Genomic DNA, 26,445 nt, shown 5'->3' on the forward strand with positions numbered 1-26,445 from the left:
TGACTGTAATAACTTTTATTTTGAAATCTGACAAAAACAGAACAAAAAAAACACAATCCAAACATCAATCCAGCTAGTATCAAGTCATTTTCTTTAAAAAAAGTCATTTACTGACAGTTTTGGCTGCAGATGTCCTGCAGATGCCACAAAATATTCTCAGCTAGACAATCATAAATCATTTTCTTAGTACAGGTACTAGTGTGCCACACAAGGGGCCCCATCAACGTTGGATTTTAAAGCTCCTGCAATAACTTAATGAAGAGAATCGATTTAACCAAATAGCTTGTCCAACAGCAAGAAATTTGTGCCAACATGCACCTGGATACTTTGACACAGAGACTTCTCAGAGCGAGGTCAGGGGGACAGGTTTGAAATGCACAAAACAGTTCCAAATCCTTTACTGGGAATTTGCAATGTGTATACCCATTACCTTCCAAAGCTAGTCTGTTTCGAAACACAGAACAAGCACTTTGTTCCTATTAAAAGGTACTATGAATAAGCAAGCTTGGAATTAAGGGGTAATGAACCTGTGAGCAGATCTCTTTCCCATTTAATGCCTTTAAACTAAATGCTCCACTGTGGCTCCTGTCTTTCAGCAGTGCATGGCTTCACAAATGCAATCCCCCCTCCCCCCCACAAATCCCTCGTGTTGACAAAGGTAAACTTGTTCACAGATAATTCGTTTACACTCCATTATTAAGACACAGCCTACTCGCGCATATTGAATCTTTGTACAGACTCTTTGTAAAAAGACACCTTTCGGAGTTGCATGCAAAGATAGCTTTAGTTCGGGGTGGCCTTTGGGTTAATGTGGAGCAATACACAGGAGTAAGGGAATGTAAGCGTACGGTAAAATTAAAACATTTCACATAATACCTTTTGTTAGAGAACCTTTAGTGGACCGCTGATCTTATTGCTAAATCCGAAAAACACAGAAAACCCTCAAACATTATGGCATTTTTATCATTTATTTCCTAAACCAGGTACAGAATAAAGCATTTGAAAATACGTTAGACACCAGAACTATGGCTTCTCTGACTGATCCATTAAAAAAAACTTAATTAGTTGAGGTGGCTTTCTAGTTGTTTGTTAGGTAACACTTAGCTGGCTTTTCGAGGGTATTAGTCCCTGTACCATGTAAAAAAATATTAATTGCTCTTTCCCTAGAAATGTAGAGGTTTCAGAGTGCCTTAGTTCTGGTAACTAACACTGAGGAGCCTAAAGCTTCATTTAACACTTGTTGCTTTTCTTCAATTCTGGAGTTGAGTCACTCATTGCAGCCTAGATTTGAGATTGAGGCCTGGAATAATATCAGTGCAGCAGCCAATCCTTTAAGAGTCCTTTGGAATTGTTTTTTATTCCAAAAGGAATATATCCCACGAGGAATAGATTTAATTGGAGTAACAAGTTGGGAGATAAATATTGCCATTCTTACTACCCTGCCAGATATATCTATCTACTGGACCAAACAGGGAATTCTCATTCACCTGGAGAATTCATTGGTAATTAGACACAATAGCCACGGTCAACGGAAATGTCTACGTTAAGATTCAGCAACAAAAGTTCACAAACTTCCACGCCACTTTCATTGCACATCAGACAGACACTTTGGAGAATCAACTCACTCTTGGTATTTTAAAGTATGTCATAAAAAACAATAAGGATGCTAGTGAACAAGATGCATCTGTCAATAAAGCAGTCATGACGTCCTATAATAAAAATTCTGTTTGTCAGACAGCAACACACTAGTCTGTGAAGGCTCAGACAACTGAGAATGTTAGAGGCTTTTCTTATATTAGTAGGAATGTTTCTCAAATTCATCATCGGTAGGCTCAGATGTACTGTTGCAATAATGTAACACTAAACTGATCGCAACACTAAAACTCCCATTATAAATGAATGCAAACACGCATGAAGGGCTACGGTGTTTGTGGTAGATTTCTCCTGTCCCAGCATCATTTCCCATGTGATAGTAACACAGACATCACCCATTCGTCAGAAAATGTACAGCAGGTAGTTAAATGGAACCAACTGGTCACGAAAGGCAATGATTATTGAAACCAAATCCCATAGTAGGGGGGCAAGGCATATCAGGCCAGCAAGCGTGGGATAAAACGGACACTTTGCCAGAACTCTTGATAGTTTTCTGAAGCTTTAAAAACTGCAAATGTGAGCACTACCATGAAGAGAATAACGACTGCACATAGGCAGGCTGCAATGCTCAGAGTAAAGTGGGTTTTTTCTAAAACTCGGAGTGAAGAGATCAGAAAAGTACAGATATGTCAAGGGGAAATCTAGATATTTCTAGTTCTTTGGTTGTATGCTTATTGCCAGTGCTTTGGGATACACTGTTACTTATCTCCAGAACACCAGAGAATAAGCTATACACCAAGGGAGTTATCAGCAAAATGAAATGAGCTGTGTAGAATGAATGTTTTCTTCAAAAGCATCCACCGCCAAAGGAAATTATATGAGGCAGAAGTGCCCAGCACACAATCTGCTCCGCACCCTACATTGTGTCATATTGCATGGGAGTGTCTTGGTGCAAGGCTGAATGAACCCTCGGAAAGCTGAAGACAGATTACTGCTGGCTGTCAGGCAAGTAGATAAACACCACCCAGGCTGTCATTTACTTTGTTGCAGCTTGTACAGTAGGTTTTATCTTCTCTTTTGAATCAGCAGCACCCAGAGTTCTATTACAAGGACAAGGATCTGGCCACCACAACACTCAAGCAGCAAGAACATGGTCCCCCATCATGTGCAGGTTGTTGATCAAACCTGACCAGCTGTGCATCAACATGTGTAGGAAGGAAGCAGATGCTGGTTTAAACCAAAGATGGACACAAAAAACTGGAGTAACTCAGCGAGACAGACAGCATCTCTGGAGAGAAGGAATGGGTGACTTTTTGGGTCGAGACCCTTCTTCAGTCTGAAACGTCGCCTAGTCCTTCTCTCCAGAGATGCCGAGTTACTCCAGCATTTTTTGTGTCTATCTTCAGCCGTGCATCAACTCGTTAAGGCCACTGCTTCCTTCGCCGTCCCCTACCTTGAACTGCCCAAATAATTTCTCACGACCAACAACCTCCAGTAAGAAGACGAAAAACCTCCCTTCTCCAAAACTAGATTTCTGCGTCTCTGTCCCCAAGCAAACTTAACACCCACTAAGTCCAAGATAAAAGACTGAGCTGACAATGCGCCCATCTCTAAACTGTCCACTCCTTCCTCACTCACACCTTCTGTAAAAAGAATTGAGTTATGAAACTGTAAGGTGTGGTATATTAAGCAGTGCCAACATCTTGGCAAAAACACTCCCTTTTCAGTCACAATAACTTTACATTGCAATGCAAGACATTAACTAATAAAAGCATAAAGGGATTCAATGAATAACTGTTGATATCATTGGGTATGTAAAGAAACTACGGTGGTGACTTACAAGAAAAGGTTTTGTTACCCTGCTCTAATGCTGGTTTGACCCCCTTTCCTGGTGATTAGTAGCAAGTTTTTATAGTTTTTTTGCATGACAATTTTTTTTTGTTTTTGTTTTTAAAAAAAAGTCCCAAAAATTGGTGAGCTGGTTAAAGCTCATCCTTCAAACCAGAATAAAAGAAACAGCAGCCTCATCTCCCGACCCCATTCTGCTGCTTGTTAATCTTCACCAGTTGTAGAATCTCAGGAGCACTGCAGACATCCTTCATCTCCAAGAGGCCAGAGGGGAGAAGAGGCCCGCTCCACCATAGATACTATTTCCTCTCAATGGATCGGGAGCGACTGTAGTGAAGTGCGGGGAAAAGAAAAAAATATAAAATAGTTCAGGCATTAAAATAGAAGAGGCTTAAGAAAAGTTACACCACAACTTTGAGAAACTCCTAGCCTTGTACGGTATTATAGGACCTCAAGTCTTATAAACTTCACATAGCGCCCAGTTCTGCGAGAAAAGTCAGAGTCAATTTGCTGCTGAGCCTAAAAGCCACTAGTTTACTGGATGCTCATTGTTATTTTAATCTTTGACTTAATTATTAATTGATGGCCAACTGGAGTGACATTAACTGTTTGTAGTTGATGTGATGACCTGTGGATGCCAAATCTACAGGAGCTGTGCTTTGCAATTATAATACAGAGAGGTATTCCTATGAGGTGTTCTGCAACTATCAGAAAAATATTGACAGTTCAACAAAGTGGTTTAAACATGGAGTTTGAGAAGGAACTGCAGATGCTGGAAAATTGAAGGTACACAAAAATGCTGGAGAAACTCAGCGGGTGCAGCAGCATCTATGGAGCGAAGGAAATAGGCAACGTTTCGGGCCGAAACTCAAAGGAAATAGGTAACGTTTCGGGCCGAAACGTTGCCTTTTCCTTCGCTCCATAGATGCTGCTGCACCCGCTGAGTTTCTCCAGCATTTTTGTGTACCTTTCGATTAAACATGGATCCAGCTTGATTAGAGGTAACTATCTACTAAATGCACTACAGCAATTCGCCTAGACTTCTACACCAGTACTTCTCAGCTCTGCTGTTTCCAAGCTAAGAAGACAAAAAGGAAAAACAAAAATCAATGTTCCTCTATTGACAATGAGCCCAAATATTGCAACTCCCTACAACAGCATTGTAGAGAGAGCATCACTACAGTGGATCAAGAACATTGCAAACCATTACCTTCTCCGGGGACCATGAGGGATGTGTATTAAATGCCTGTGTTAGTTTTGACGTGCAGCAGAGGGGTTTAGAAACCAACTTCAAGTGTTTACGGACCAGACAGCTAAAAGCATGGTCACAAATTGAAATGCAAAGGAAGGCAGTGACCAAAGATAACCTTTGGGGGTAGACACAACATGCTGGAGTAACTCAGCGGGACAGGCTGCATCTTGGAGAAGGGATGGGTGATGTTTTGGGACGAGACCCCTTCTTCAAACTGAAGGCGGGTTTTCTTTTACTATTGCCGCATTTCACTATAAACTTGGAAGATTCCCAAATTATCACTGCCACGTGGGATATGCTTCTCTTTGCAAAAGTAACCTTATAATCTTCATGCTGTGCATTAGAACTAAACTCTTAATTGTCTCTGTCCTCCCCACTATTCATCAATTGTTTTTAATTACAGAAGCAGTCACAATTTGCTAAATGGCATGCAGCTATCTGTTTGTTGTGACAGTCCCTTTGCATGTTATTTGTCGCAATATCAGCAACAAATTGCTCAACAATCATTGAATCAGTGGTCAGGGGCAATTTTAAGCTGCCATGGGGTCAGAAACATTCCACTTCAAATACAACGCCATTTCTTTGCTGTTTAATGTTTTGTGTTGTGTGTTTTTTTTCTACACAGTGCTGGTCACTTCATATTTTGAACTTTCAATTTACAATCGGATATATGAAAGAGATCCAATGGTTATGGGGAGAAGGCAGAAGAATCGGGTTGAGAGGGAAAGATAGATCAGCCACGACACAATGGGCTGAACGGCCTAATTCTGCTCCTATAACTTATGAGTTTATGACACCCGACTGCAATTTCTTTTAAAATGACATATCCTACATCTGTCTAATCTAACAAATACATGTAGACAAAAGTGCTGCAGAAACTCAGCGGGTGCAGCAGCATCTATGGAGCGAAGGAAATGGGCAACGTTTCGGGCCGAAACCCTTCTTCAGATTTCAGTTTCAGTTAGTTTTAGCTCTTAGGGCTAAAGGAATCAAGGAATATTGAGAAAAAGCAGGAACGGGGTACTGATTTTAGATGATCAGCCATGATCATATTGAAGGGCAGTGCTGTCTCAAAGGGCCGAAACGTTGCCTATTTCTTTCGCTCCATAGATGCTGCTGCACACGCTCAGTTTCTCCAGCACTTTTGTCTACCTTCGATTTTCCAGCATCTGCAGTTCCTTCTTTAACAAATACATGTCTTTAATATTTAGTGATATTATTGATTGATTGATTGATTATACCTTTAATAATCCTTTACAGGAAATTACAGTGCCACGACAGCTTCAAGACAGACATAACACCACACATTTCCTCAAATAGCTTCCATACTTAACAAGTTAAAATACAAGTTAAAATACAATTAATTAAAAAAAGTGCAGTTATTTATGCGCATTATATAACCTTATAGCAGCTGGTAAACAGGACTTCCTATGTCTCTCAGTTTTGCACATTGGTGCAATCAGTCTCTGACTGAAGATGCTGCTCTTGATCACCTTCAGGGCATGGAGTGGGTGAGTGGGGTTGGTCATTATTGAACCCAGTTTGTTCAGAGTTCTGGCCTCTGCCACCTAAATAATAAATATTAGCACAGATTTATCCCCGAATTTAAGCCTAGTCGATAAATGATATTCTTTTTGACCATCAGGTGTGTAAGGTTTAACGGTTGAGTAGGAATCCTGAGAATACAACAGTCATCTGCCTGATACGAACCTGATAGTGCTCTGAGAATACGTTACACTGCCTTCATTTAATTAAGATTAGCAGCAGTGGAACAAGACCCAATTTTCAAAGAATGCCTGAGACTCAAACATTCAACCCTCTTATTCCTATGTGTTCAGGTAATTCGAATATTCTCAAACATTCTTATGCAAATTAATTGGAACAAGGGTTTAAGCAGACCTTGGCACAATAAACTCAATATGTTTTGGTTTAATTGAGCTCCCGTCCCTTGGTTCTGTTGGGTTTTTTATCACTCGGCTTCAGATTGCATGACTGAAAGTGGGCCACATCTCACATGCTTCAACAGCCATAGAGTTTTAGAGGATGAGGCTACCATATAACAATATGCAGGCATTCCATTCCAACTCAACTTTGTCAAGGCTGACTGAGGATCCCAATTTGTGCCCAAATACAGCCCATTGCAAGAATATTACTTTGATTCTTGCAAACTCAATAGCGAAAAAATACCATATTAGGAAGGAAATCCGATTAAGAAATGTATCACTACTAACCTGTGCGACCTGGAGAAAGATCTCGATGGCTCTCGTCTTTCTCTGTCCCTGGAAATTGAACGCTCACGATGCCTGTTCTCCCTGGACCGAGACCTATAGTGGAGCAAACGGATTCAAGGTAAACAGACCCTTGAGCTAACTGTAGCAAGACATCACTAATTCCACTAGATGGATCTTATTAAATGTGAGGGGGTGGGGGAACACCGTAAGAATGAAAAATATCAAGCCAGTTTAATACAAACCAGAATCACATAGCAACCATTTCACTCTCAATGATGTTAGTGTGCTTTCTGAATTAGTCTGTGAACAAATGCACAGAATTTGGCAACTTAAAAAGATTGAACATGCATTCCTGATGTACAGGGAAGCAAATCTCTTAAATCCACGATGTAGAAAATGTATCCACTTCATTATGTGTACTTCAAGTTTAACCACATTATCGTGGTGAAGCAACCACTTTGACAAGATATTTAATCAAAACTTGATTCCAGAAGAGCACCACCATCATCTAGAGCATTTAATTGGCACTTACATGTTAATCTTTTGGGTGAAACGCAAATCCTGACTGCCCTCCCCTTTAACTCAAATAACAAACACCAGTGTGCAGTGTAGTCACTCGGACGGACCTTGAAGAGGCAGTAACCAATTGAGGAACTAGTGCATCATTTTAAAATGACATTAGTCCCAAGTCTACTCACTTCTGAAGTCTCTCTCCTTAAAAGATGCAGACCAATGGCTTCCACTGGCGATCGTTACTACTCCATATGTAACAGCCAATGACCGACGTCTCTCTCCCTCCCACCCTCTGCTGTCTGAAGGGTCCCGACCTGAAACGTTGCCTATCCATTCCTGCCACAGATGATGATGTCTGACCCGCTGGGTTACCTCAGCATTGTGTTTTACCCTTCCAGATAAGAGTATTTTACCTTCAGTTTAGGCAAATGGGGAAGATTCACTGTCAACAAAGCAGTGCACCAGCTTACCACTCCTCTGTGACAGTCCTTTAATCACTCCAGCTCCTTTTTAACAACCTATCCTTGAGGTTCTTCACTAGTATTATCAATGATTCTCACACCATCAACATTCTTGGAAACGTAACTCAGCAAAACACAACTGCATAAGCCATATCAGTACTGTGGTTCAGTGAAAGGTCAAAGACTGGATATCCTGTTTCACATCAGTGCCACTCCTGTCCACCATCTACACTACACCATTTAGAATTTGTTCTACCTGCCAGGTAGTTGAAGACCTCAAGTAGCTTGGTAACACTCGGAACAAACAACTGATTGACTGGCATCCTATCCACTCTATCCGTGTATTCCCGAGCACAGTGGCTGCAGTCCATGCCATCAACATACACACACAAGTTACTCACCAACATTATTCCGACAGCATCTGCAAAACCCACAAGCTCTACCAACAAGAGGGATAAGGACGGCAGGCGTAGTGGAAATACCACCAGCACCTGCAGCTTCCCATCCCAATCAGACACCCGCCATCCTGACTGGGAACTGTTCGGCTGTTCCTTCTGCATGACGGGATCTAAATCCAGGAATCCCTATCCATGCGTTTCATGGGAATACCTTTAACAGGAGAGCTGCAGCAGACCACCAATACCTTCAGAAGCTACTAGTTGGAAAATAAATGCTGGTTTGCCAGTAATGCCCATATCCTGAAAAATGAACAAGTAAAAGCAAGTTAAATGAGCCAAGTTTTATGTTGTGCAAACTCCCTTCTTCTAAATAAAATGTAGATATTAGAACACTGCCAAATGAAAGAAAGATCATTCTCTCTACACATGCAGGAGCTCAAGATTCTCATGATTATCCCACAGACTTCAGCATTAGCTGTAGATATTATCGGATGTGAACTTTCCCCCATGCTCTCTCAAAACTTTAAATCTACTCTATCATCAGTAGGGTATAAAGGAATTTGCAATTTTCTGACTTAAACTCCATGCATACTATATTTCTTGGAATTTATGTTGAAACATCAAGATGTTATAGGAATATTACCCAACTAACTACCCTGCTTGTGTATATAACACTGAGCAAATCAGTTGAATTATCATTTTGAGCCTGTGAAATGGATCATCTGACCCCTGAAACAGTGCAAATGTCTACTCCCCTATCCCCCACCTCCTCATTAAACACGAGCACAAGGATCTGATGGTCAACTGGCCATTCCCTAATCAAGGTCACTTTCACCATGACTACAAGCACCTGCAAGCAGTGAACGTAACACACGCACTCACCTTGTTTGGAATGGCAGCAAGGACAGCTTCCCGCAACAACCACTTCCAACACCAATATCATCAGATATATTTACCCACATCTGGGCCAAGCTCTTACACATATTATCACACCCGGCCATTTAACCAATTATTGGAAGTCATCTTCACCATGGCAAAATATTAAGTTACTTCTAAGAAAAATTAACTTGTTAGAACTAAAGAATCGTGCTGAGGCCCAACACCAACCAGCACTGAAAGCAGCCCAACAAATCTTTGATTTGGGCTACACTGCCCTCCCAGTTGATGGACTGATTAATATAAAACAAATTGCAACCTGCAAAGTCTGGATTGTGAAGGTATGTGCTGATCAATTAGTTGATGAACAAAGTGCCCTGTTACTAAAAAGATCCATAAAAAAACAGGAGCTGCTACTTAACTGTCAGACATGCATTGGCCACTGACACCCAAGCAGAATAGCCTTCAACTACATATTGCTGTGATGGTTATCATTGTGTCTACTCTGCCTTCTTCGGATTAATTTTTCTACACCCCAAAAGATTAAAATCTGATTTTTTTCCCCCCGGCATTTGTGATAGCACAGTATTCTAATTTCAGAAAATATTCTGGTCAAAACTCTTCTGGGCTATTTCCAAAGCTAGTTTATCCTTCCTGTACCCAGTTTTAGATCAGGTATATGGGGTTAATATCAAGCCTAATTATCTGCTTGGCTCAAAGCCAACCTTTTGTTCCTTTGTCACTACCGGAGGGACAGAGGGCAACGGTCCATCAATCCTGGCCTAGCTACATGCTCCAGAACATTCAAACACTCTGCACGAGCCACTGATGAGAGATATGGACATTAGCGCTTTCTCAACTAACAAGATCCTCATTTCAGAAGAAACATTTCAGGAACAACACATGGGGCTGTCCTGCCCTTCTACAGAAACTGAGATAATTAAATCACTTGAAAATATTTCCTTGTCATATATATTTGTGGGAGGAAGGAAAAGGAACATACATGTCCCAGCTAGGTGATCCAATATTATTTTTATTACAGATCTGTTGGAGTGGCCAAAAACAGCCACACAGTAACAGCAAACAAGTTGTTCCACAAAGTGAAACTTCAGATTTGCTTTAGTTGGTGGGGTTTTAGACTTGCATATTATGCCAGAACATAAATAATTTTAGGACTAGTTAACAATTTGAAATAGAACAAAACTAGAAATGCACAGCAGGTCCACTTGCATTCAAGAGGATTATCTGGAATACAATGCCTGCTTAAGAATAGTATGTGTTTTAAGTGTTTTGTTTTCTTTAAGAGACTAACTAACCGGTCAGGGACAGACACAACGTGATAGCAGCAATTGGTTCACATTCCAGAAGTTGCAGGTATCAGCCCAATAGAAGCATCAAAGAGCCAAGAGTGAAAGGGATTGGAAAAACCAAAGGGACGGGATTGTGAAAACACAAAAGTGAATTCTCAATTTAAAATGTAAAAGGCAGATAAAACTTACTAGAATGGTCAACATTATAACAAATCAACAGCCATCTGCAGGGCGTGTCGTGTGACGATGGTGGTGGGAAGGAAAAAGGGGGCCCTGACCATCTGGATTCATGCACGATGTAAAGTGTAGAATTAAATAAAAAATGGTATTAATTTATCTGCTGTGTATTGGCATGGAGACCAATCGAAGCAGCCCCTTTTAGAGTGCGTTGGTACCAGTTTACTGCCGATGCAGGCCTTGGGTTTGCAAAGGCTGGCGGACAACCACACCCCACTGATGGATCGAGAGGATTTCAGATGGTAATTTTTTCCCCCGTTGGCTGTTTGGTCGTTATGGCTGCCGGCAGAAACAGTAGAGAAGGGATGGTTGTTTATGAACAGCGTGCTGGGGTACGCAGGAAAAGGCCCAAGCTTGTCGGTCCAGCGGTTGGCCATTCGGTTGCACACACTCACAGACACACGTGAATGCTGGACATTTGAAGTGTGAGGCGTTCGTTTAGATTGGGACGCGCTGATCCCCTGATGTAGACACAACCAGTTGATTGGCTAATGCAGACTCGGAGAAGTGGACGCTCTCTGAAAGGGGGCAGGGGGTGAGTGCGTGGGTTTCAACTGCACATTTCATCAAAAGAAAGAAAAATGCACAGAAACACCAGTTACTATCTAACCAATCATGATGCATTTTCATTTAACTTAACGTTTTAAATACACACATACACACCAGTATTAGATTCTAAAACATCATCCAACACTGAATATATGAAAAAACAAAGAAAAAACTGTTTGTCATTTTTAAGAGGACGAGCAGTGATATTATCAGTGTCGAGCCCAAACATTATGTTTTCCCTGAATCTACGAAGCTCCAAACATTTCCCATCTCCCCTATAACATTTCAGACAGGGTCATTACACCCGTGCTGAAGTGCATTATTTTGGGCAGTCACAAACCTAAGAACGGTGACCTTGTACCTTAAAACTAATTTTACTTTTATTTTCAAATAGCCACCAGACATTGGGTCAAAACCTGGAACACTATCTCTGGAGCACTACAAGATTGTGGGTATACCCATACCTCAAGGTCTGTAGTGGTTCAAGAAAGGAAGTCACCATCACATTCACAAGAACCATTAGGGACAGGTTATTAAATGCTCTCTAACTCGCATCCTTGGGATGAATTTAAAAAAGGCCATATAAAATAGCAGGCTTGTCAAAAATGGCCTGACTCAGCACTGATCCAGAATCATTGAGTGACCAACAGGGCCAAATGAATTCTTAAGGACCGTGCCAAGATTGATAACTGTGACGCCATCTCTAAATGCAAAATAAAAACCCCAAAAGCTAACCGGCTCCACTGTGATACAAAACCTCAAATTTAACAGCTGCTGGGAAATGACTTAACCATCCTTAGCTGGGGCAAAAAAAAATCTCCAACTGGCCTAACAGCTTCCATGAAAGGAACAAGTCAAAGCCCAGGGTTGGTGGCCTTGTTTACTCTCCAGCGACCTTTTTCCGACAGGATAGCCAGATGTACCCGAGATGCACAAATGATTTGAAGGCAGAAGAATTGGCCTGCAATCAGTATTGTCAGCATTCATAAGAGTGGTCACCATAAAACAATCTTACTTGGGATTGTGGCTTAACAGTTAAATATAATGAAACGTCAACTGATTGTTTCAAATTAGACTATTTTTGAATACCATCCATTAAAGCAATTAAAATTTGCACAATTACAAAGGAGTGCACACTGTACTACTTAAGAACCTTTTAGTCAGTACAAGTACAAAAATATTAATTTAGCAAAGCATATACAGAGAATAAACTCCACGTCCCTGCAATGTTGCAGCCTATTATATTTTAATAACTAGTTACAATATGACCTCTGGAACAGTCATTACATACATCAGCTATTTAAACAACTTATCTTAATAAGACACTGCAACATGGAGTTGCAGATGGTGAAAACAAAGGAATGTATCAGTTATTTTAAACAATCTTAAAAAGAGTGTTAAAGGCTCCCCTAACAATCCAATGTCTCCTATTGCAGTTTTGTTGTAACAATTATTTATCATTATGTTAGATTAATAGAACAAATGCAGTGAAGATTGTTTTCTCAAAGACTCTGATCTCAATTATAACCTTTGCTGTTGAGGAAAGGTATTGGGAGGAGATGGGAAAAGAACAAGAGATCATTTCTACACAGGAAGGAAAGATGGGTAACCTTTTTCAAATATAATGATGACGAGGCTTTGCAAAGCTTTCCTACTTTCTACTGAAAAAAGTACAATAAGTAGAAATAGAAAGCTCGAATTAACAGAGGTGCAATCATAGCAATGGGAATAATTCTAGTCAAGGCCATTCATGGCAAGGTGGGAATTTAGTTTAAAGCAAAATGCTGGAGATACTGAGCAAGCTAGGCAACATCGATAAGGGGAACACAATTAACATTTCAACTCGGACCTTCCATTGCAGACTTTGATCGCAAACTCATGAAAAGCCATTGACCTGGAAAGTTAATGTGCTTTCTCCCTCATCTCTCCACAAATGCCGCTCATCTTGCGCAGTACTTGCAGCACGTTCTGTTTTACTTCAGATTTCCAGCATCTGCTAGATTTGGCCTTTGAGAAGTTATGCCCTGCCCTATGTTAATGCCTCAAGTCAATTATTTACAGGTTCACAGGGAGCAGATCTTTTCTAGAGCTATTTTTCTCCGCTCAGATAATTTCCTGCTTCAGTAGTCTTGCAACTGGATTTATGGAGGAAGAGAATTCAAGAAAGTTTGTGTACAAAGTGACTCATCTTATCCTCCCCTATCAATCATCACGCCTCCACTTCATCAAGAAGCTATCGGGAACTGAGGACAAACAAATCTATTAGCTCCTACTCTTTTTAAACTTAATGGTCATTAGAACTAGACTTGTTAACTTTACCACCATTCCTACAATGCCCTAAATCTGCAACAGGCCCATCCACTTGCAATCACAGTGAACTGCATGCTGAATAATTTGTCTTCATGGAGACATTTATTGGTTGTATAATTATGCCAGAAACATTGAGGCATGAGAAAACATTATGTTATAAAACACAAGAGAACATCTTCAAGGCAGTAATTTATTTGGGATCCTGATGAAAACAAAGCATCTAACGGACTGTGATTTACGATTCTAACATCTGCTGCCTTGAAATCGCTCAGAGTTCATTAGTTATAATGAATGAAAATTCAAACCACGTAATTAAGATCATACATTGTTATTCAAAGTTTAATAAAACAATAATGTAGGGCTGCTGTGGTACTGAGAACCTTACCCAAAGCTTTCAGACTTTGCAGAAATGATTAACTGTGGTCTTTAAATATTTTCACACTGTAGAGTGCATTACTTTACTTTGCCTTGAGTTGGGACTGAAACACGTTCAAGACCGCTTCATCCAGCCTGAATGAGTATGCCTGTCATCAACGGTTTCGTCAAGAAATGCATTGATAATTGCCTTCTAACGAAGACAATTAGGATCTATTCGAACCACATTCTCAAGATGAACAAGGAGTTCTAAAGTTCGGATTCGAGGCTATCAAAGGGCATGATCCTGCAAGGCCAGGTATGAACTCTGCAAGACTCGGGGAAGCCAAGAGAGGATTCCAAAACAAGCTAGAAACTCAATTTCACCAAGCTGATGCCGGGCGACAGTGGCCAGGTGAGAATACCATAGGCTACAAGCCAAAATTGGGAGCAATGTCTGGCAATGACACATCTCCGCCAGATTAGCTTAATGCCCTTTACATCTGTTTTGAACAGGCAAACATAGATCTGCCTAGCCATGCCCCCCCCCCACCCCTTTGCCGACTTGGTTCCATACATTTCGGTGGCAGAAGACCAGTCTGCTTCGACGAGGAAACATTTTCGGAAGGCGGTTTCCCCGGAAGGAGTCTGTGGACAGGTTCTGAAATCACATGTCAATCAACGGGCCACAGCCTTCGTCGACATCTTCAACCTCTCACTTCAACAGTCTGCTGTCTCCATCCACTTCAAGGAAACCTCCATCATTCCAGCTCCCAAGAGAAGTGATTAGCCTCAAAAACTACTGTTACCACTAGCCCCCAACATCAACCACAATGAAGTGCTTTGAAAGACTAGTAATGGACTATTAATCCGCGGCATTCTTCCAGACAACCTAAACCCGTGTAATTCATATGCAGGTAAAATAGGACACCATCACTTGCAATACAATTAGCCCTGGTTCACCTTGACAATAAGGACACCTATGCCAAGGTGCTATTCATCAACTGCAGTGTAGCCTTTAAAGGCATAATACCAATCACACTCATCCCTATTCCTTTGCTCCATAGATGCTGCCTCACCCGCTGAGTTTCTCCAGCATTTTATCTACCATCCCAAAACCCCAATACCTTGGGGGCTACACCTGCAACCGCCTTTTGGACGTCTTGATCGGCAGACCTGTTTTGGTCATTAGAATTGGTCATAACATTTCCTCCACCATGAACCTCAACAATTGTTCCCCTAAGAGCATGTGCTCAGCCCCTTGCTCTACACCCCGCACCCTCATGACTATGTAGTCAAGTACAATGCCAACTCCATCTTTAAATTTGATTGATGATACCAATGTTGTCAGCAGGTAGATCTGCATAGATAAGATAAAGTTTAGGAACGCAGCAGAGAACCATGTGCTATGGTGTCAAGACAATAAACAAGCTCTTATCAGAAAGGCATAAGAATGTAATTGCCGACCTAAGTAAACAAGGGAGTGACCACAACTCTTTTCTCATCAAAGCTGCTGTAAAGGAGGCTGACAACTTCAACTTCACAGGCATCAATATCACCAGCACTCGCACAGAAGTGGTGATCAAGAAAGAGCATCAGCGTAGGTACACAAAAATGCTGGAGAAGCTCTGCGGGTGCAGCAGCATCTATGGAGCGAAGGAGATAGGTAACGTTTCGGGCCGAAACCCTTCTTCAGACTGGGGGGTACACAAAAGGTAGCGTAGGTACACAAAAATGCTGGAGAAAATCAGCGTATTTACTTTCTTATGCATCTGAGAAGATTCGGCATGCCTACAAGGATTCTCTCAAATTTCTACAGACCTGCTACGGGAAGTATTCTGACAGGATGCATCGCAAGTTTGGTATGGCAACTGTGTCTACTCTTAACTGTTTGAACCTGCAGAGAGTGGTGAACATAACCCAGTCTTTCACAGGATTGCCATGCCCTCCATCCAGTCCATCTTCAGTGTGTTGCATCAGGAAGTCTTGAAGAGTCTGTCACCCTGGCCATTCATTTTTCTCTCTTCTGCCTCTGGGGGAAGATGCAGGAGCTTGGAAGCTCAGGTGTACAGACTTGCAGCAAACATTACCTTCTTCACTGCTCTGATTTGTGAGCCAATCACCTATTCCACACTCCATTCCCTCAGGTTCTGCCATGTACGCTTACTCTACCTCATTTGGTTATTCTGCAGTTGTACTTTAATATTCTTTTGCACTACAATTTCTCACCATTCTGCTGTTTTGCTCATATTCATTGTTGTATTTATCATTATGAATAACTATGCTTCATGTGAACAAGGAAATTCATGGTACCCTGGTGTATATGACCATAAACTGGTCTAATCTTTGTGCTTATAGGATCTATTTCAATCTGGATGTCATATGGATGACAAGTTAATCAAAATTTTTTTTTAATAGATTGTATTTTGAATGCATTATTTTTGTTCAACCTAGATTGAGCCTTGGTATAGTAGTATTGCCAGTGTGCAAACAGTTTACTATCAGTTTGTTACAGCTAGGCACCTTTCTAGGACTCTAAATTTAGTTCAATCTATTTATTCATAATATACTTGAGGCAATTTGTAAATTTCTGGTGTCAATTATGAAATTTAGTTACATGCTTCAATGTGTTGAATTATCCCATGCGTTTAAATTAGTTGTCCAATTGGCACCTTCAACTGATATTCAATGGGATCGAAAGGTAGACTGAGGCAGCTGACAACACAGCCGAGAAGATGATTAGGGGTTTTTAAAAGATGCAGAATGGGTAATAAAAAATGATTTATAAAGCACAGCAATCTCTAAGATAAAAGTAAATGAATTTCAGATATTCCAAGGAATACACTGACTGACATCTCCCATTATAATACAGAGAAATTTAAGTTCTCAAAGATACACAGAGTGCAAGCCAAGGACAGACATGAACAATGTGGCAAGGCGGATTCAGTGTAACAATGACAAAACATTTAGATCTTAATATTAACTTGCCTGGTCTTCCTATGTTCAGCATTACAATAATATGGCGAACTAGCAGCTAGAAAATACTCAGCCTTGTCAATCCTTACCAGAGGCCCCACTGTAACCATCTACAGATTAGGGATCTCACACACGGGGTCCGCCCCATCTCAGTTTCAGCTCACACAAGGTTGGGGTAAAAAAGCTATGTTACCGTGAATGGATTCACTCTCACCTCGAGTAACGTCGCCTTTGTGGGCTGCGATAGCGAGAATCATCGTAACGTGGGCGTCTGGTCCAGGGTGGCGGTGGGCCACGGTAACGCTTCCTCCTTTCACCAGAGGACAGCTCCACTCGGACACGAACTCCACACAAAGTTCTATAATAGTCAGTAAGAGACGAACTGTCAGAGAAAGTGCCCTCAAAATGAAAAAGTGTTTGTTTCTCCGGGACAACTTAATATCAACATGACAGAGCACCCATTATTCTTACATTGCAAGTTGATCAGGTGAGACTGCTTCTAAAATCCACTTGTCATCCCAATAGACAGAAACACCACCAAGCAGGGCAGAGGTTTAATAGGAAGACCAAAGTAACTGCAGATGTCACCTCTGGAATTTACCTCTTTAATTCATGTTTGAACCAAAGACATAATGAGGTTTGGCATGAAATGTTCCTAGCAAAATCCAAACTGGATGTTGGCGAGCAAGTACCATTTAATAGCACTATCGATGACAACTTCCACCATGGAACATTGACAAGGCCCTTTGGCTCAGGATGTCTGTGTTGGACATAATGTCTACTTAAACTCTGCAGTACACCGTGATTGCTGGCTGTTAGGCTTACTGCAGATTTTGTGCAGTGTAGGGATGTTGGTGAAATTTACACGATTTGTTCTAATGTGTAGGAAAGAACTGGAGATGCTGGTTTAAACCGTAGAGACAAAATGCTGGAGTAACTCAGAGGGACAGGCAGCATCTCTGGCGAGAAGGAATGGGTGACGTTTCGGGTTGAGACCCTTCTTCAGACTGAGGTAATTTCAGATAATGATTCTGGTTCTTTAATCCAATCCTTTATTACTTTACATCTTATTGCATCATCACCATCTTGGCATTCAATCACTCCTTCCTCCTAAACCATTAAGTTGACTTTTCCTCCTATTGTCCCTCACTCAAACTTTTCCTCTGCATTTCAAAGTCCGTGTATTTCTAACCTTTTCTATTATCAAATTTCTATCAACCATTTAATGGCCACCTTAAGAGCCCAAGAGCTCATCAATTTCAACACAAAGAACATACAGATCTAAATTGTCTTTGAATTATAAATGTAATGGAAAATGCACACTCAAGACTGTTGGCCCCTATGCACACCATTTGTGGATTTCTAATGTTACCATTGTGGTGGATATTCAATGCAGAATGCCTGATAATGGCCAGCAATTTCAAAATATGTCAAACTAGTACAAGAGAAAATTGGCAAGACATTCTTTAGAATCGGGAGATTGGAAGCTATTACATGCAAGAAGTGAGAGAGTAACATTTGTGCAAATGTGATTTTATGAATCCCTCGCAATAGCATATTGACGGTACATTTGTGCATCTTATGAATAACAGCAGTGGCAGAACATCAAGAATATTGCGTTTAAACTGCTGAGCTTATTACCAGTTCCATACCTGCCATCCAACTCTCGTACAGCATCTGCTGCATCACGGGGGTCTTCAAATTCTATAAATGCAAAGCCAGGGGGGTTCCGTGCAACCCACACATTCCTCAGGGGTCCATAGTAGCTGAATGAGCGCTCCAGCTCTGTCTTGTTTCCATTGGTTCCCAGGTCACCCACGTAGACCTTGCAGTCAAGTGGACAGGAATCACGACGCATCATAGCTCAGCTGGAGTTTTTTTTAAAACAAGAACACAAATCCAGTATTAAGAGCCTCATCACTAATATCACATTATTTACTTGGGCTTTTAATTGTCCAAAGGCTTAAAAAAGGAAAATTGATAAGACTTACAATATACTCATCCTTCTAAATTCCAGTGAATACAAGACTTATGATTAAGAAGGAACTGCAGATGCTGCAAAAATCGAAGATAGACAAAAATACTGGAGAAACTCAGCGGATGAGGCAGCATCTATGGAGCGAAGGAATAGGTGATGTTTCGGGTTGCCTCGACCCGTAACGTCACCTATTCCTTTGCTCCATAGATGCTGCCTCATCCGCTGAGTTTCTCCAGCATTTCTATCTACCTACAAGATTTATGATATGCAGTTTGTATTTTATCTGATGCAGCAAAAGACTAAACATGAGCTTCAGCACATTTTCTAGGTTATGTCCAATCTAGATCCAAACTGTTTCTTCAAAATAGCTCATTAATATAGCTTCAAGCTAAATTACAAAATGAATGTTACATAAATGTGAGGGGCAACAGGCATGCTTATTTCACATCCTGAGACTTAGTGTGTCATTCCAGCATATCTCAATGCATCTTATGGTAACTAGTGTGCCTTAAAAAACCCTCAAAGCTTTAATTTTTAAACATGGAAGTCTTAAGCAATATTTCATGAAGAATACCTTGTCCAAAGAACAAGGGTAAATGTGGTAGGCTATGATAGTTCATGCTGATTTCCACTTGTTTTGTGCCATTGTAACATTCAGACATATGTCAGGAATCGCAGGAAACTCTGTCAAGAGTGGCATGGCCTTTGGTGCAACTCGACAGTTACAGCATTGCTTTCAACCCAGATTTGACAAAGCAAAATAATGTCTCATCCTACTGGTTTTTTTTTTTTTTAATTACTATACATTCAACACCGATTCACTTTTAATGAAATGCTTATCATCACAGCAATAGACTGAAATAAAAGTTGTCAAAATGTAATGCATTGTAGCTGAGATAACAGGGACTGAATAATTCTTTCAAGTCAGGCAACATATGAACACCTTCTGAATCCAATCCAATTAACGCCTACTTTATTAACACTTCTTAAAAAAAATCAAAGAGTAGTGTGCAATTATAGAGCCTTTCATGTAAAAATGTGGATGATCGGTTCGAGCGAGACTTTTCCCCACACAATCTGTCTAGAAATTTAGCAGTGTCAGCGCTTACTGAGTTGTCAGCAAGTTGTACTCTGCCTTCAAGATTTATTTCACTGATTCACCAACAACAGATTATTGACTACAATACAATACAATACAATTCAATTTATTGTCATTTGGACCCCTTGAGGTCCAAACGAAATGCCGTTTCTGCAGCCATACATTACAAACAAATAGACCCAAGACACAACATAATTTACATAAACATCCATCACATCGCTGTGATGGAAGGCCAAAAAAACTTCTCTCTCCACTGCACTCTCCCCCCCGATGTCAGAGTCAAAGTCAAAGCCCCCGGCGGGCGATGGCGATTGTCCCGTGGCCATTAAAGCCACGCCGGGTGATGCAAGGTCGCGCACCGGGTTCTAGATGTTAGAGCCCCCGGCGCGCGCTCGCAGCCCGCAGCCATTCCAAGCCGCGCGGGGCGGTGCTGTAAGGCCCCGCTCCAGGTGCTCTTCAACCCCGCAACTCGGGCGGGAGAAGTCGCCGCTGCGGAAGCCCCGAAAAGCGGTCTCCCTCCAGGGACCCGTGGGCTCCCGGTGTTACCGTCCGCCAAACCCGCAGTTGCAGCCACCGAATCTCCGGGGGTCGGGTCGCAGCAGCGTCCACCACAGCTCCACCCGCTCTGGACTCGGCCAGCTCCGCGACGGTGAGGTGAGTAGTCGGCACCAGAGCCCCCGGTCTTCCTGTTGGAGGCCGCTCCTCATTGCAGCCCCAACGACAACGGAGACCCGACAAAGAAAAGGTCGGGTCTCCCGTGCAGGGAGAGATTTAAAAGTTAACCCCAACCCCCCCACACCACCCCAACCCCCCACACACATACCCCAACAAAAATAACAAAAACTACATAAAAACATAGACATAAAATAATAAAAACGCAGACGGACTGCAGAGGCCGCAGCTGACGAGAGTCGCGCCGCCTACCAGTCAACCCATTGAGTTATGTTAACAAATGCCCTACTACAGATCGGATTTAAAGAATTGTCCAGGAGCTCATCTCCACCCATCTCCTATATAAATCATATTTAATAAAAAGAGATAGATTTTGGTCTCTGATTACCAAATTGAAAATAATTACCCAGGGAACTATTCTTTTATCAAGCCTTAAAATTAATAATGCAAGGTCCAAGATCTCAGTACTGCCCCAACAAGTTTTATACATGCATTAGTGTTATTACCACTATCCTGCTGTACACAATAGATGGTAAAACCAACATATACAAGGTAGCCAACATATACTTTAGGAAATAAACCTGATAAACAGTTGATCAAGAATTCCACGCCTAGACAAATAAACCAAGGCCTCACAGCTGACTGCTTGTTGACTCCAATGGAATCAGCAGTGTTTTAAAATCACCACATAGAGGACAACTGCTAATTGAACTGCCTGAAGCAGGGAGTACAGTTTATACGTTATAATCAATGTCCTTATTTGATCACCATGGTAATGAATGCTTAGCTCCAACATGTAGCGTCATACATGGAGAATTAACTTGTGGGGACTTGGTATCAAATTTTTCAACAAATGAAATTGTGCAGCCATGAATTTCAGAAATTGCATCAACTCTTTCTGTTGCTGGTATCCTAGCTCCAATTTACCCATCACACTTCTGTTGAGCAAATTAAACTAGTTCCCAGTCCAATAATGTCTAGTTTCTGGACTAAATCCCCTGAATGCTTGCCACATCATTCCTTACAACATCTCGCCCATAAACTCTCAGCACCACTGAGAGGCACTGTTCAATTTTGCTTGATATCCACTTTGGGGCATCCCAATTTACCAATGTTTTGTGCCTATCTGCAAAGAATACATCGAAAATTAAAGTCGGAATAAAGTATACGTGGAGCTCAAATAGATTAGCATTGGTGAGATGATAATATTGGAGAAATTTACCGGACCAAAGGATGGTAAATCATCGGACGCTATTGATATGCAAGCTAGGTTTTGGGCTCGCTACAAACAAACGTGGACAACAAAGTGCTGGAGCAACTCAGCAGGTCAGGCAGCATCTGGGGAGGCAACGGACAGGTGACATATCGGGCCCCAACCCAGAATAATACCTATCCATTCCTTCCACAAATGCTGCCTGACCCACCAAGTTATTCCAGCGCTTTCTTTTGCTCAAGGTTCCAGCATTTGCTGTGGCTTGTGTCTCCATATATAAGAGTATAACCTGGTTCCATGGGTTCTGGATGATTGCAATAGATTGGAAGATAACGGCAACATTTATGAAACGAGACAAGACAACAGTGAATTGCCAAATGGCACCAGTGATCTGACATTAGCAGATTAAAAAAATGGAGCACATAATTGGAGAACTGTTAACAGAGCACTTGGAAAATAGTTCAGAGCAGAATAAATGAAAATCGATTGTGTATTTGCACTTTCAGAAGGCTTATGATAAGGCACCACTCAAAGCACTGTAAATAACCACAGTATATTGGGTAATTTACTGGCATGGATTGAGAACTGGTTAACTGAAGAAGAGTAAAGCACAAATAAACAGAAGGAGAGTGGGTAGGAGAGATGGAAGGGATAGAGGGCCCTGGTGGGGGGCATAGAGAGGGAGGAACAGGTAGGCGTACGGAGGGAGGGATTATTAAGGGAGGTTGAGAGTGGGAGTAGGGGTGGGGACAAGGAGTAGGGGTGGGGGGAGACGACACTGATGGGCCTGCGGTGCGTCGCTCTGACCACACTGAGCCCGCGGCCGTCCCTCGCTTCGCCGTGACCGCCGCCATCTCCTACACCCCCTCTCCACCATCTCATCCCTGCCCTCCCCACCTTGCTTTCTTCACCCTCCTCAACTAGCTCTCATAAGTAAGAGGATCAGAATTAGGCCATTCAGCCCATCAAGTCTACTCCATCATTCAATCATGGCTGATCTATCTTTCCTTCTCAACCCCATTCTCTCGCCTTCACCCCATAACACCCGTACTAATCACCCCATTCTCATCATTCTCCTTACATCCCCTTCCGCCCGCCTCCTCTCTTTGCCCTCACCGTACTCTCATATGTTCATGTTAGAGGAGCTGAATTACGCCATTTGGCCCATCAAGTCTACCCCACCATTCAATCGTGGCTGATCTATCTCTCACTCCTAACCCCATTCTCCTGCCTATCTCTCCCTCTTAACCCTCCTCCTCATGCTCTTCAACCCTCCACATCTCGCTCTTCTCACTTCAGTCCTCACCTTCCTCCTCTGTTCAACCCTGCTCTCTTCACTATCACCTTCTTAACCTCGCCCTCTTCATTCTCTCCAACCCTCCATTCAGCCTGTCCTCCTCCAACCCTGCTCACCTCGCCCTCCCTTGCCTCTAACGCCTGCCTGCCATCCTCATTATCCTCACCACCTCCCTCTCTCAACCCCACCACGCCCCCCCCCCCTGCCTGCCTCCTCACCCATCTCATATCCACCTGCCTCTTAGAATAAAGCGGAGGTCATTTAAGACTGAGGTGAGAAAAAACTTTTTCACCCAGAGTTGTGAATTTATGGAATTCCCTGCCACAGAGGGCAGTGGAGGCCAAGTCACTGGGTGGATTTAAGAGAGAGTTAGATAGAGCTTTAGGGGCTAGTGGAGTCAAGGGATATGGGGAGAAGGCAGGCACGGGTTATTGATAGGGGACGATCAGCCATGATCACAATGAATGGCGGTGCTGGCTCAAAGGGTCGAATGGCCTCCTGCACCTATTTTCTATGTTTCTATGCCTCTCATCACCCTTTCCTCACCTCCACCTGCCTGCCTCCTCCTCTTATCACCCTCCATCACTTCTTCCCTCTGCCTGCCTCCTCCTCTCATCATCCCTCCCCTCAGCCTTTCATATTTTTGTATGGCTGTATGGTAACTCGAATATCATTGTACCTTAGTTGGTACACCTGACAATAAAAGACCTTTGAAACCTCCACTCGCCGCCACCTGCCTCTCCCCTCACCTCCACCTGCCTCCCTCCTCACCCTCAACTGCCTGCCTCCTCATCCCCTCACCTACTTCCCTCCTCATCCCCTCACCTCCACCTGCTGCCTCCTCACCCCCTCACCTCCACCTGCCTCTCCTCACCCTCAATTGCCTGCCTCGCCATATCCCCCTCACCTCCACTGCCACCCTACCTCCACTATATCCCCCTCACCTCCACTCGCTATATCCCCCTCACCTCCACTATATCCACCTCACCTCCACTATATCCACCTCACCTCCACTATATCCACCTCACCTCCACTATATCCACCTCACCTCCACTATATCCACCTCACCTCCACTATATCCCCCTCACCTCCACTATATCCACCTCACCTCCACTATATCCACCTCACCTCCACTATATCCCCCTCACCTCCACTATATCCACCTCACCTCCACTATATCCCCCTCACCTCCACTATATCCCCCTCACCTCCACTATATCCCCCTCACCTCCACTATATCCCCCTCACCTCCACTATATCCACCTCACCTCCACTATATCCCCCTCACCTCCACTATATCCCCCTCACCTCCACTATATCCACCTCACCTCCACTATATCCACCTCACCTCCACTATATCCCCCTCACCTCCACTATATCCACCTCACCGCCACTATATCCACCTCACCGCCACTATATCCACCTCACCTCCACTATATCCACCTCACCTCCACTATATCCCCCTCACCTCCACTATATCCCCCTCACCTCCACTATATCCCCCTCACCTCCACTATATCCACCTCACCTCCACTATATCCCCCTCACCTCCACTATATCCACCTCACCTCCACTATATCCACCTCACCTCCACTATATCCCCCTCACCTCCACTATATCCCCCTCACCTCCACTATATCCGCCTCACCTCCACTATATCCGCCTCACCTCCACTATATCCGCCTCACCTCCACTATATCCCCTCACCTCCACTATATCCCCCACCTCCACCTCACCTCCACTATATCCACCTCACCTCCACTATATCCACCTCACCTCCACTATATCCACCTCACCTCCACTATATCCACCTCACCTCCACTATATCCCCCTCACCTCCACTATATCCCCCTCACCTCCACTATATCCCCCTCACCTCCACTATATCCCCCTCACCTCCACTATATCCACCTCACCTCCACGATATCCCCCTCACCTCCACTATATCCACCTCACCTCCACTATATCCACCTCACCTCCACTATATCCACCTCACCTCCACTATATCCCCCTCATCTCCACTATATCCACCTCACCTCCACTATATCCACCTCACCCTCCACCACTACACCTCCACTATATCCACCTCACCTCCACTATATCCACCTCCACTATATCCACCTCACCTCCACTATATCCCCCTCACCTCCACTATATCCCCCTCACCTCCACTATATCCCCCTCACCTCCACTATATCCCCCTCACCTCCACTATATCCCCCTCACCTCCACTATATCCACCTCACCTCCACTATATCCACCTCACCTCCACTATATCCCCCTCACCTCCACTATATCCCCCTCACCTCCACTATATCCCCCTCACCTCCACTATATCCCCCTCACCTCCACTATATCCACCTCACCTCCACGATATCCCCCTCACCTCCACTATATCCACCTCACCTCCACTATATCCACCTCACCTCCACTATATCCACCTCACCTCCACTATATCCCCCTCATCTCCACTATATCCACCTCACCTCCACTATATCCACCTCACCCTCCACCACTACACCTCCACTATATCCACCTCACCTCCACTATATCCACCTCCACTATATCCACCTCACCTCCACTATATCCACCTCCACTATATCCCCCTCACCTCCACTATATCCCCCTCACCTCCACTATATCCCCCTCACCTCCACTATATCCCCCTCACCTCCACTATATCCCCCTCACCTCCACTATATCCCCCTCACCTCCACTATATCCACCTCACCTCCACTATATCCACCTCACCTCCACTATATCCCCCTCACCTCCACTATATCCCCTCACCTCCACTATATCCCCCTCACCTCCACTATATCCACCTCACCTCCACTATATCCACCTCACCACCCCTCCACTATATCCCCCTCACCTCCACTATATCCCCCTCACCTCCACTATATCCACCTCACCTCCACTATATCCCCCTCACCTCCACTATATCCCCCTCACCTCCACTATATCCTCCTCACCTCCACTATATCCCCCTCACCTCCACTATATCCCCCTCACCTCCACTATATCCCCCTCACCTCCACTATATCCCCCTCACCTCCACTATATCCCCCTCACCTCCACTATATCCACCTCACCTCCACTATATCCCCCTCACCTCCACTATATCCACCTCACCTCCACTATATCCCCCTCACCTCCACTATATCCACCTCACCTCCACTCGCCGCCTCCCGCGCTCCCTCCTCGTCGCCACAAAATGGCGGCGGCGTTGACGGACGGCCGCTCGGCCCGCGCCGGCTTTCAAACCGGCCAATCAG

General features: G+C 43.3%; 1 protein-coding gene across 3 annotated transcripts; it reads right to left on the minus strand.

Annotated features, from left to right (window-relative positions):
- On the minus strand, nt 1-26,445 carry LOC116966927 (serine/arginine-rich splicing factor 3-like). Of its 3 annotated transcripts, XR_004410093.1 has the most exons (6): nt 26,343-26,407; nt 18,561-18,776; nt 17,123-17,266; nt 10,672-11,273; nt 6,925-7,017; nt 3,721-3,768 (listed from the first exon to the last, which is right to left on the minus strand). XR_004410093.1 is itself a non-coding variant. In XM_033013308.1 (5 exons), the coding sequence occupies exons 2-5, from the start codon at nt 18,767-18,769 to the stop codon at nt 3,741-3,743; spliced, it is 474 nt and encodes a 157-aa protein (XP_032869199.1). In that variant the 5' UTR covers nt 18,770-18,778; nt 26,339-26,445; the 3' UTR covers nt 1-3,740. The 3 variants fall into 3 exon arrangements, 2 of the variants coding, with proteins under 2 accessions (XP_032869199.1, XP_032869198.1); XM_033013308.1 differs by lacking the exon at nt 10,672-11,273 and having other exon boundaries at nt 1-3,768; nt 18,561-18,778; nt 26,339-26,445; XM_033013307.1 differs by lacking the exon at nt 10,672-11,273 and having other exon boundaries at nt 1-3,768.

The sequence above is a fragment of the Amblyraja radiata genome, chromosome 38 (assembly GCF_010909765.2).
Source record: "Amblyraja radiata isolate CabotCenter1 chromosome 38, sAmbRad1.1.pri, whole genome shotgun sequence".
In the NCBI taxonomy this organism is placed as follows: domain Eukaryota; kingdom Metazoa; phylum Chordata; class Chondrichthyes; order Rajiformes; family Rajidae; genus Amblyraja; species Amblyraja radiata.